We start from the raw sequence: 11,735 nt of genomic DNA, 5'->3' as shown, positions 1-11,735 counted from the left end.
GTTTCTCAGCCCACTGCCTGCCTTCCGTGCCTGGACCCAGATGAAATGTCTGGCCACAGTGCTCCTCTGTAAGGGACACAAAACATTTCTAAAATGATCAAAAATGGGTGCCTGTTATCTCCGTTTTGCTTATGAGACACTATATATGACTGCAAAATGTTAATTGTTTACTGAAATAGTATCTTCCAATGGACGTTTAAAGTCATGCCTCCCAGGCGCCAGCCTATCTCTGATGGTATTTTTGTAACATAATTACAGACAGCACTGCCAACTCAGAGGTCAGTCAGCTGACAGTCTCCTGAACTTAGCTGTTTCCTTTAGCCAAACTTCAGAAACCAAGTAATGCATAGTATAATGCTGTTTGCTGTACTGTATTTTATTACATTATCTAAATATGAAATCTTCTAATATGGCACCATGAAAATGTCTGGCTTGAAAAATTAAAAACAAAAAGACAAAAACTCTAGAGCCAGGTATGGTGGTACAAACCTATAGTCCAGCTACCCAAGAGGCTGAGGCAGGAGGATCAGTTGAGCTCGGGAGTTTGAGTCTAGTCTGGACAATTTGGTGAGATCCTCTTTTCAAAAAAACAAAAATTTCGATAACTCAAGAAGAAAAAAGAAATTACAGAAAAGTGAAGACAGACAGCGTGGCCAACCAAAAAAGAATGTTAAAACATAATTTAAAAGACTTTATGACCACATTTATGTCTAGCTAAGTATGAATGACTATCTAGTCATGGATTATTTAAGTTAAATGAAAAACACTTCCAAATAAGTTGAAATGTTATGTCCCATTCAGTCATATTCATATGGTATACAGTACTTGCTTTGAATTTAGATATTTTTTATTATATTCAAATGTTAAGTGAAAGAAAGTTAAACAATTATATAGAGAACATTGCATTAGGGGAGCCCCAAATTGCGGCAGCCTTCTTGGGACACCCACGTATTTATCGAGCTGTCTTTTGCTCTGCCACAGACTGTCATGCTTATAACTTTCAATCATATTACCTAAGTTGTTGACTACTTCATAAATTGCTTAGAAATGAAGTATGAGGTTTTTAGGAATTCGAAATCCATGGAAAGAGAAACTAAAGCTTTAAGAGGTTAATTGACTTGACCCAGGTGTCAAAGACGGAGTATTAACTACAGTCTCCTGACTGGCAGGCCGCACACCAAACCAGTCTTCAATACAGGTTCAAGAAGGTGTCAGGGGGGAGATGTCACCATGGCCAGAAGTACTTTTGGGACCCATTTCCAAGCCAAGAACAAGGCCACTGATCTGTTGCCCTCAAAACTCCCATCCTGTGGAGCCAGAAGAGTCCATCATACGCCCACTCATGCTTCTACATTTTGTATCTCTCTCTTAGCTTCACATCTAGGTTATCTTTTTTCTGTATCAGGGTCAAAGCTGGCTGCCAGACCTCTAGGATGGCCTAGGGCTTACCTAGAATCTCTCCTACTTCTCCAACCAGACACAACTGCCAGGCTGCCTTCATGAATCAGGGCAGATTCTTTTTTTTTTTTTTTTTTAAACTAAATAGTAGGTTCATGTTATTTTTAAGAATCTTTTTTTTTTTTTTTTTAACTTCAGTAAGTAGGGGTCCTGTTGTCCACCTTCGGAACGAGGAAACTCAGAAAACACACTGAGGATGCTGTACTCTTCTGAGAAGCCTCCCTCGTCCCCACACCCAGCTTAATTTTTAAAAATAGTTGTAATTAGAGGTAGACAGACATAGTAATAGATTTGGATCCCAGCTCTCTCAGCTTGTGGCCATAATCAGCCTCTTTTGGTCCCCAAAATGGAAGAATAATGGCCTCTCTGTGGGGTTGTTGGGCACACAGAAGCTTAGATAAATAACTTTTATGATGATGATGATAAAATGTAGGTTGAATTAGTGGTGGTAATAATACGAAGGAACTGGTGAATGAAGTGGCTCACCCTGGAGCGATGCTGGGTTTTGTCCATCTGTGACATGGGTGCAGCTGAAGCTGGACAACGCTGAGCAGTGAGAAGCACCAGCCCACTTCACAGTTAGGTGTCCACTGGGTGAAGGCTATGACCCGGCTAAGCTAAGCCAACTGTGACCCTGAGCCCAGCTTCATCCTCTGAGTCTCAGAAACCTAGTCCCATTCAGACATCATCCCACTCAGGGAGGCTGCCGACCCACACACCCCCAGAGGCCTGTGTGTCAGACACACGCCAGCTGGTCAGTGGACTGGACAGACATGTCAGCCTAACCAGCTCATTCTCTCCCTGGAAGCAAGCCACACGGAAAGGCAGATGATCAGAAAGTACCTGGAAAGTCATGAATCCTAACAGAGAAGTTAGTTTTAAAACTCAAAGGTCCAGCGGGCACCAGGCCTTGTTATATTTGGCTGCACAAGTCTGCACAACAGGGATACCTGACAGAGGGCCAGCTATTCTCATAAGACTCTGGTTCCTCTGCCAGACAGAGCCCAAAGGAGTGAAGCCAGAATTCTTGCACAGTCTCCCTTCTTTGCCTCTGAGACCTTTCTTTAGATCAGCGCCTTCCTTCTTTAGGTGTGTTTATACCTTCCATCAGTGTCACTTCCTTCCTGGGCACCTCTCATTACATGTGGATTTCACAGTTTATCTCTGAGAGGGGCAGGAGGACAATGCTACTTCCAAGTTCTTGGCAAGGAGAGGCAGGTTATCAGTGGGTAACTAAGGATGGCCTATGGGTGCCATAATCTCTGCTTTCCTCACCCCCTAGAGAGTTGAAATAACAGGAAAATAGAACAGTCATGTCCGTGTTGGAAGGGAACTTTTTTTTGTTTCACAGATTAGACTTTCCCAGCGCCATATTGACAGTTGGGACCACACAACCAATTCTTTAAAACAAAGTTTTTTTCTTTAGTTTTCACTTTTTTGCTGTCTTCTTTCCCTGGCCTTTATTTGGGGTAGAAGGAGGATAGCCACAGAAGGAGGCAAATGTGGCAACCCATGCCGTGGAAATTATAATTCAGTGTTTTCCCTGGATACCCCCAGGCCCAAATCTAGCCTAGATCCTTGGCACGGGCCGGCAGAGGAATGACTGGCAGGCTGCCCTTTGAACTTGCCAGCCTCTCTGTCCTGAGGGTTTCCTTGGGCACCTTGCTGCGAAGTCTTCCGGCTGAATGCTCAGCTGGGTCACAGGCATTTCACCAAGCTGCCTGCCCCTCCCCAAAGGAATCGCGAAAAGTTATTATCATTGAAGTGAGTCTGGAGGTTGGGACTGAGGAAAAGCTGCAGCCTCCTGGCCTCACCCTTCTCTGGATCTGTCCCTCTCCTCTGCACTGCTGGGCCGTTTGCTGTGTCACTTCAGTCTTCCCTTCATGTTACAAAGCATTTTTCCATTCTGCTCCAAGGACAGTGGTGGAGGCTCTGGAGATTATATAAGCTGTCTCTCTTCTATTTGAAGTCAAGCTCCCAAGTCCTTAGGAGACTGCCTGGCACCAGATCATTTCTTCAGCAAGTGTTTATTGAATTCATAGTGTAAGCATTGCCAATAACTACCTGACATCAGCAACATGCTAACAAGTATACCACATCCTCTGTGGGGGGCTCTTGTCCAAAATGTTTTTTACATCTAATCTTGAGGAAACAAACAGACAATCCAGGATATGAGACTTTCTACAGGACAACTGGCATGGACACTAAAAAGAAAGTCAATGTTATAGAAAGTTTAAAAAAAGGGCAGACTGTTAGAGACAGTACCATCCAATAGACCTTTCTGTGATGATGGAAATAGTTTAGGTCTGTGCTATTCAACATAGTAACTGCTAGCTAAATATGGCTATTAAGCACTTGAAGTGTGGCTAGGCAACAGATGAGCCAGCCTTTACATTTATTTGTTTTAATTAATTAATTTAAAAAAATTTTTTAGAGATGAGATCTCACTATGTTGCCCAGGCTGGTCTCAAACTCCTGACCTCCAGCCATCCTCCTGCCTTAGCCTCCTGAGTAGCTGAGATTGCAGGCATGAGCCACCAAGCCCAGCGAAATTTATATGATTTAAACGTAAGTAACCACACAGGGCTACTGGCTCCTATATTGGACATAGCATACTCCTAAGATGGAGACTAGAGAAATAGAATAACCAAATCCCATGCATGAAAATTCATTGTATTCTGGATGATAGGTGAGGAGAAAATGAGAAAGAAATATTGGGGAGCTATAGAGAGATGTAAAGGTAAACTGTTTTTTAGATGATATTATTGGATTAAGGTTAATTTTCTTAGAAGTGATAATGGTATTTTGTTCCAGGTGAGGGGGCTCACACCTATAATCCCAGCACTTTGGGAGGCGGAGGCAGGTAAATCACTTGAGGCCAGGAGTTTGATACCAGCCTGGCCAACATGGCAAACCCCATCTCTATTAAAAATACAAAACATTATCCCAGCGTGGTACACACACCTGTAGTCCCAGCTGGTTGGGGGACTAGGCAGAAGAATTGCTTGAACCCAAGAGGCAGATGTTGCAGTGAGCCGAGATGGCGCCACTGCATTCCAGCGTGGATGTCAGAGTAAGACTCTGCCTCAAAAAATAAAAAAAAATTTAAAAAGATAATGGTATTTTGGTTTTGTAGAATTTTATTATTAGGAGCTGTATGTTGAAGTATTTAAGGTTGAAGTGTCTGCTACTTACTTTCAAATAGTTCAACACACACACAAAGAGACAAAGCATATATGGCAAAATGTTAGTAATTTGTAAATCCCCACTGAAGGACATATTAGTATGCATTGTACTATTAACTTGTCTATGGGTTTGAAATTTTTCAAAATAAAAAATGGGAAATAAAAAGTACAAAAGAGAGAGGCAGACACATACAGGAAATGTGATAGTAACAGAGCAAGGCTGACCACTCTCTCCAGCTTCCAAACGTATACCAGTTGACCCTTGCACAACACAGGTTGGAACTGCACAGATCCACTTACACGGGGCTTTTCTTCCTCTTCTACCACCCCTGAAACAGCAAGACCAAACCCTCACCTTTCTCCTTTTCCTCCTTGGTCTATTCAACATGAAAATGCCAAGGATGAAGACCTTTATGATGAACCACTTCCACTTAATGAATAATAAATGTATTTTTTCTTCCTTATTATTTTCTTGATACATTTTATTTTCTCTAACTTACTTTATTTTAAGAATACAGTATATGATACATATAACATACAAAATATGTGTTAAGGTCGGGTATGGTGGCTCCGCATTTGGGAGGCGGAGGCAAGTGGATCACGAGGTCAGGAGTTCAGGACCAGCCTGGCCAAATATGGTGAAACCCTGTCTCTACTAAAAATGCAAAAAGTAGCTGGGTATGGTGGTGCACACCTGTATTTCCAGCAGCTCGGGAGGCTGAGGCAGGAGAATCACTTGAACCCAGGATGCGGAGGTGGCAGTGAGCTGGGATCGCGCCACTGCACTCCAGCCAGGGTGACAGAGCAAGAATCCATCTCAAAAAACAAACAAAAAAAAAGCATTAAATGGCTGTCTATGTTATTGGTAAGACTCCCAGTTAACAGTAGGTTATTAGTAGGTAAGTTCTCGAGTAGTCAAAAGTGATGCACAAATTTTCCACTGGAGGTTAGGTAGGCTCTCCTAACTCCTGAGTTGTTCAAGGGCCTACTATATATGCAAATCAATTGTTTGGCACTTTGAATGTGTGTTCTCTCTCTCTTATTTATAACGGTCTCTCTTAAAAACTACAATCAGAACTGCAATTTAGTATTGAAGAAATGCACCTCTTGGCCAGGTGCAGTGGCTCATGTCTGTAATCCCAGCACTTTGGGAGGCCAAGGTGGACGGATCACTTGAGGTCAGGAATTCAAGACCAGCCTGGCCAATATAGTGAAACCCCATCTCTACTAAAAGTACAAAAAATATCCGGGCGTGGTGGCAGGTGCCTATAATCCAAGCTACTTGAGAGGCTAAGGCAGGAGAATCGCTTAAACCCAGGAGTCAGAGGTTGCAGTGAGCAGCCTGGCCAACATGGTGAAACCCCGTCCCTACAAAAAATACAAAAATTAGTTGGGCTTGGTGGCACACAGTTGTAGTCGCAGCTACTCAGGAGGCTGAGGCAGGAGACTCACTTGAGCCCAGGAAGTAGAGGTTGCAGTGAGCCAAGATCCAGCCTGGATGACAGAGTGAGACTGTGTCTCAAAAAATTTAATAAATAAATACAAGAGTATAAAGGGACATGTATAAATGAAATAATAATGCTCAGAATCTGAAGTCTACGTCGAGGGAAGAAATGATGAGTCCAGTGACAGAAGTAGGGAAGCTGAGAAAAGGAGCTATTTTTGTGGCGATGTAATAAGAGGGAGGATGTGGCAGGATATCCAAGTGGAAGCATCTTTTGGGAAGCTGAATATCACTGATTGAAGATAAAGAACAAATACAGTGAAGATAGATCTTTCACACCAAGGAAAATTCACTCAAGAGTTTGTAGAATGATTGACTCAGAGACCAAGAATCAAGCCTTAGGAAACACTTAGAGGGAAATGGGATGGAGAGAAACCTCAAAGAAAAAGATAATCATCAGAGAAGTAGGAGGATGAAAAAGAAAGAACAGTGTCGTAGAAGGCACATGGGAAACAAATGTCAAAGGAGTGGTCAGCTATGTCAAAGCAAATAGGAACAGAGAAAACTGGATCCTTAAATGTGAGTAGCCTGGCCTAACCTCCTGTGCCTGGGCAACAAACATTTTGGGCAAAATATATTGTGAACCATGCTCGTGTTCTTTCCCCACAGAACACAAGTGATAGCCTCTCTATCAAGAGACCTAAGCAAGATTCCATAGTGTCTGGTCCTGGGCTGTTCACATGGCCTTGCTGGCTTTCTTCCTCAATTCCTAGAAAAAGTATAGAAAATGGAACTCTCTTTGCTTGCCATTGAGCTCATGTCCTGCCAACTCCTAACTAAATGACAGGCAGGTCAGTAAAGTTACAGGCTGAGAAATTAGAATTATTTGTCAAACCCTAGTTTTATGATGATCTGTTAACAACAGCCACAACAAATCAAGGATTCCCAGTGTATTTCAATTAGCTTCCAGCTCAAATGATACATGAATAAATAGCATGGTTAGAACAGGCACTGTAGAAGTATGAATGGGGACTGTCTCCTGTTTTCTGCCTATTGCTATTGCTGGATATTAAATGATGTGACTTTTGACATAGGTTTTTCCAGGGAATGGTCTCTTGGGTCAAGTTTCCCTGAACTTGCCTGGTATTAGGCAAGTTCATACGGAAACTATGAGTAATTTCACGAGGTCCTGGGCTTGTCTATCTATTTGAAGGAATAGGAAATGGACTTCACTTGGAGCATGATCTACGAGGCTTGGGCTTTTATTAATGAAATAAGTTTTAATCTTAACTACGCAAAACCTTGAAAGACAGGAGAAAACTATCTGGGGACAGATTCAGGCCAGCGAGATCACGTTGCACAAATCTCCTCTTAAGTGATCTTTACTGACCCAGAACCGTTTCAAAATAAGATTCCGAACCGTTGAAGGAGTTTGAAGCCTTGAAACATTGTGTAGGTTGGTTTAAAACAAAATAATGAATACACTACATTTCCCAGGAGGCTTCGCGGGTGAGCCTCTGCACTCGGCTAGTTCTCTCTGCTGCGAGGATAGTTGGGAAATGTAGTGCTCCAGGCAACCCTGCACGTGACGCTTGCGGAGGAAGGCGAGAGAGAGGCGCGGGAGGGGGTCTAGGGAATCGAGGGGCCAGCTGCTTTTTCTCACAATTTGGTTTGTGCAGCAAGGGGAGGGTCCTCATCATCTGGCCCCAGTGGTGTAATGAGCTGACTGGGATTCAGTTGCTGGCTTGGAGCCGCTCCGGGGAAGTCCCGGTGGGTGAGGTTCCGCAGCGCCTGCTCTTGTTTCTCGGCAGTCGGGTAGGGGGGTAGGGGGGAAGGTGCGAACTGCCGGGGGCACGGAGCTCGCGCCCTGCGCCCCACCCAGGTTGTGGCTGCCCGGGGAGGAAGCGCGCATAGGTTGAGTGCAAAGTTTCCTTTTTTGCTTTCTCGTCAGAGCAGCCCTCACAGGCGGTGGGTGGGAATGCCTCACTTCACTTTGAAGAGGGTCGGGAGCCAAAGGGGTTAAAACAAGCTACTTCCCCACTTTCCGCCTCTCTAAAACGCACACTCCGCTAGCCATGGGCAGCTGCGACCACCTGTTCAAAGTGCTGGTGGTGGGGGACGCCGCAGTGGGCAAGACGTCGCTGGTGCAGCGATATTCCCAGGACAGCTTCAGCAAACACTACAAGTCCACGGTGGGAGGTGAGACGTCTCTGGGGGGAGGAGTCGGAAGAGGCCCGGACCGCGGACTCGAGCTGGAGACCCAAGTGGGATGGGGATTTGCTGTCGGTTGTTGGGTCCTTCTTCGGGCCAGGAAGTAGTGTCTGGGAATCTGGATGGTGTAATTGCTGGGTGTTTGGTTTACACGCCTCTCTTGGGTTTCCCCAGTTCGATTTTCCCAACCTGAACCGGCTGCCTGGAGAAAGGTAAGAGCTAAGGAGTGACGATGAGAATAGGGAAGGGAGGCTGAGGATGAGCAATTGCTGTTTATTGCGAGCTCACTGTGAACTCAAGTCTCCTGCCTCAGCCTTTCAGCTGTCAAGGGCAAATCTCTCCAGTCAGCAGAAGCAGCTGAGATCCTCTGTAGGGCCTCCTGGTTAGGTGCTGTCTGGGACTGTTGTCCTGCCCCTCTCTGTTGAGGAAGGAACCGCAAGGTGTTTAACCTGGCTTCTGGGGGAGAACGCAGGAAGCAGAACTGGTCAGAAGAACTTTAGCTCAGTTACGGGGCTGTGGGTGGGATGGAAGACACAAAATCCCCAAACGAGCCCCTTGGCTACGCAGTCACATGCCCATGAGGGCTGATGAACTTTTTGTCCATTGATTGTTTAAATGAAGGTAACCAAAGAAGTCTTCAAAGAATGTGAAATATACCACTTCTCTGATCTGTCTTCCCACCACTTTTCCCCTCAAACTGGAGAAGGTAGGGAGGAAGGGAACACCATCATTTCTTTCTCGGGCGTAGCCTTTGGACTCAACTGTTTTTTCAGAGGTAGAATTGCCTTACTGTTAATTAGAAGGTATTTAGCTAGGAAGAGCTGGTGACTGGGGAAGAGTAACTTAAAATTTTATTTATCTCTGTTAAAATAACTTAAGGGGGAAAAACTTGTACTAATGGAAAAATTGAAAATGTGTGCTCGTGTTCATATGGAAGTTTAAAAAGAAATTAACAAGCATTTACATTGCAATTGAAACATTCTCCTTAAGAACCCCCAGCAGGGCTGGGCATAGTGGTTTACTCCTGTAATCTCAGCACTTTGGGAGGCCAAGGCGGGCAGATCATTTGAGGTTAGGAGTTCAAGACCAGCCTGACCAACATGGTGAAACCCCATTTCTACTAAAAGTACAAAAAAAATTAGTCGGGCATGGTGGCACACACCTGTAATCCCAGCTACTTAGAGGCTGAGGCAGGAGAATCGCTTGAACCTGGGAGGCGGAGGTTGCAGTGAACCAAGATCACACTACTGGACTCCAGCCTGGATGACAGAGCAAGGACTCTGTGTCAAAAAAACAAAACAAAAAAACAGTAGGGCCCAGTGAGGTGGTTCATACTTGCAATCCCAGCACTTTAGGAGGCTGAGGCAGGAGGATTGCTTGAGACCAGCCAAGGGAAACATGGCAAGACCCCACCTCTACAAAAATTAAAGAAAAAAGTAGCTGTGGTCCCAGCTACTCGGGAAACTGAGGCGACAGGATTGCTTGAACTCAGGAGGTCAAGGCTTCAGTGAGCCCTGTTCACACCACTGACTGCTCTGTAGCCTGGGCAACAGAGCAAGACACTGTCTCAAAAACAAAAGAACAAAGAAATTTAAGTCCGGCAAAATTAAAGGTTTAAAGTTTCAGACACTCTATCTTGACCACTCAGCCCTCCCACTCCTAAATAACATAAGGTCCCTATTTCACAGATTTGAGTTAAAAGTACCCTGCTATTAATAGTTAATTTTTAATAATTGCTATAGTTTTCCTTTAGCAAAGAACATAATTGACTCTGGCTAATTTTTTTCAGTGTTTATTCTAAATTTCCATTAGCTTTGATTCCTGTCACAGATGTGAAAGATAATATTTCCAAACCTCAGAAATTACATTGTTTCTCTCCTTATCCATAAGCTTTCCCCGTGGAATACTCACCCAGCCTTAACTCAAGGAGTCTCAGCACGTGCAGACTTGGTGGTAGATTCCAGCAGGACTCTTCAGCAACATCCATGCAGTGTCTTCTTCCTGGGACTCCTCTGGGACTTTTTCCATTTATTCCATTCTTGCCCAAGATAATACCTGCAGTCTTACGGTGGATGTAGAGTTCCCCAGGGTGTGTTCTTCTCATAATACAATTTGATTAGAAACCAACAGTGAAATTGAATGTGGACAATACAAAAGCAACCACGCTTATTTCATTTCCCCCTTCTCCCCCATCATCCTTTCCTTGAGAAAACCCCCTAAATCTCCCAGAAACTGTTTAACCTGAGAATGAGAGTTGTTTTCATAGTTACTCCCACCCCCGTCTTAGTTACTCTTGCCTCCAGTCTTGGAGACAAGTCTTAGCAAATAAATGAGCTTAACAAGACAGTAAAAGCTGGAAACCCCTTTGGAAAGTGAGTATGAATTGTCCATCTCACACTTAATACATGCATGTGGATTCATCTCAGTGAATTGAGGGCTTAAAGATAAACAAATGGAATTGGTTATATGTCCCTAGGGTTGTCACTGCCTTTTTGATTGAGTTTATCCCTATTCATTTTTTACAGTGAAATTTTATTAAAGTATAATGTGCATATATTTTCAGTGGATTTTGCTCTGAAGGTTCTCCAGTGGTCTGACTCCGAGATAGTGCGGCTTCAGCTGTGGGATATTGCAGGTAAAGTGGGAGGGCTGGATAGGACCAAGGGAAGAAATTTTTATTTAACCAGCACACTCTGAGGAAAAAAAAAAAAATGAGGCAGCAAAGCCAGAAATTGTTTTTCTGAAGCTGGAATGATTGAGCGGCTCTGAGGACACACGAGCTGAATAGATGCAGAGCTTTTGTAGATGTTTTGCCCTGAATAAATCTAGAGCAGTCTGTATGTGGGTGGAGGGGCTGGCAAGGTGGTGGATTGTCCAGACATAGGTGGTCACTCCCAAGGCAGGGGAGGCTGCTTTTTCGAGATTTAAGGCTGACCTTGGTGAAAAACAAGATCCCCAGAAAATAGATAGAATAAAAATAGTGAATCCTTATTATGTGCCAAGCATTCTTCTAAGCATTTTAAATTCAATGACTCATTAATCCTCACACCAGCCCTATCATAAAAGCTGCTTTTGGAGAATCTCTTGAACCTGGGAGGCAGAGATTGCAGTGAGTCGAGATCGCACCATTGCACTCCAGCCTGGGCAGTAAGAGTGAAACTCTGTTTGGAAAAAAAAAAAAAAAAAAAGAAACAAAGAGTTTCTTCCAAAGCGTTGGGATTACAGGTGAGAGCAACTGTGCCTGGCCTCATTGACTATTTGTTGAGTGAATGAATGAACAAATGAATAGATGGAAGCCAGATGAATGGGAGGGTGAAGGATGGATGGAGAGAACCAGAGCAAGGAGCCAGAAGAGAGAGGGTGATGGAAAGGCTGTTTCCACAAGGTGGCTGCAGGTGGAGGAGACATTCTCAAAGGAGGTGACATCCGAGAAGAAT

The 11,735-nt window shown here is 44.1% G+C and overlaps 1 protein-coding gene across 7 annotated transcripts in view; it reads left to right on the top strand.

The window, feature by feature from the left end:
- The first annotated feature begins 7,662 nt into the window (after positions 1-7,662).
- The window catches only part of RAB29 (RAB29, member RAS oncogene family), a 7,484-nt gene continuing 3,411 nt past the window's right edge, over positions 7,663-11,735 (top strand). Inside the window, exons 1-3 of one of the 7 annotated variants that reach the window (XM_037737366.1) lie at positions 7,663-7,857; positions 8,044-8,286; positions 10,862-10,933. In XM_037737366.1, coding sequence (XP_037593294.1) covers positions 8,163-8,286; positions 10,862-10,933 — 196 coding nt within the window. In that variant the 5' untranslated portion in view covers positions 7,663-7,857; positions 8,044-8,162. Of the gene's footprint in view, positions 8,287-8,486; positions 8,511-10,823; positions 10,934-11,735 lie in introns of those variants that run through there. The other 6 variants (XM_017525464.2, XM_037737367.1, XM_037737368.1 and 3 more) reach the window with 6 other exon arrangements.

This window comes from Cebus imitator, unplaced genomic scaffold (genome assembly GCF_001604975.1).
Source record: "Cebus imitator isolate Cc_AM_T3 unplaced genomic scaffold, Cebus_imitator-1.0 Scaffold38, whole genome shotgun sequence".
Classification (NCBI taxonomy): domain Eukaryota; kingdom Metazoa; phylum Chordata; class Mammalia; order Primates; family Cebidae; genus Cebus; species Cebus imitator.
This window is presented reverse-complemented; position numbering and strand designations above follow the sequence as displayed.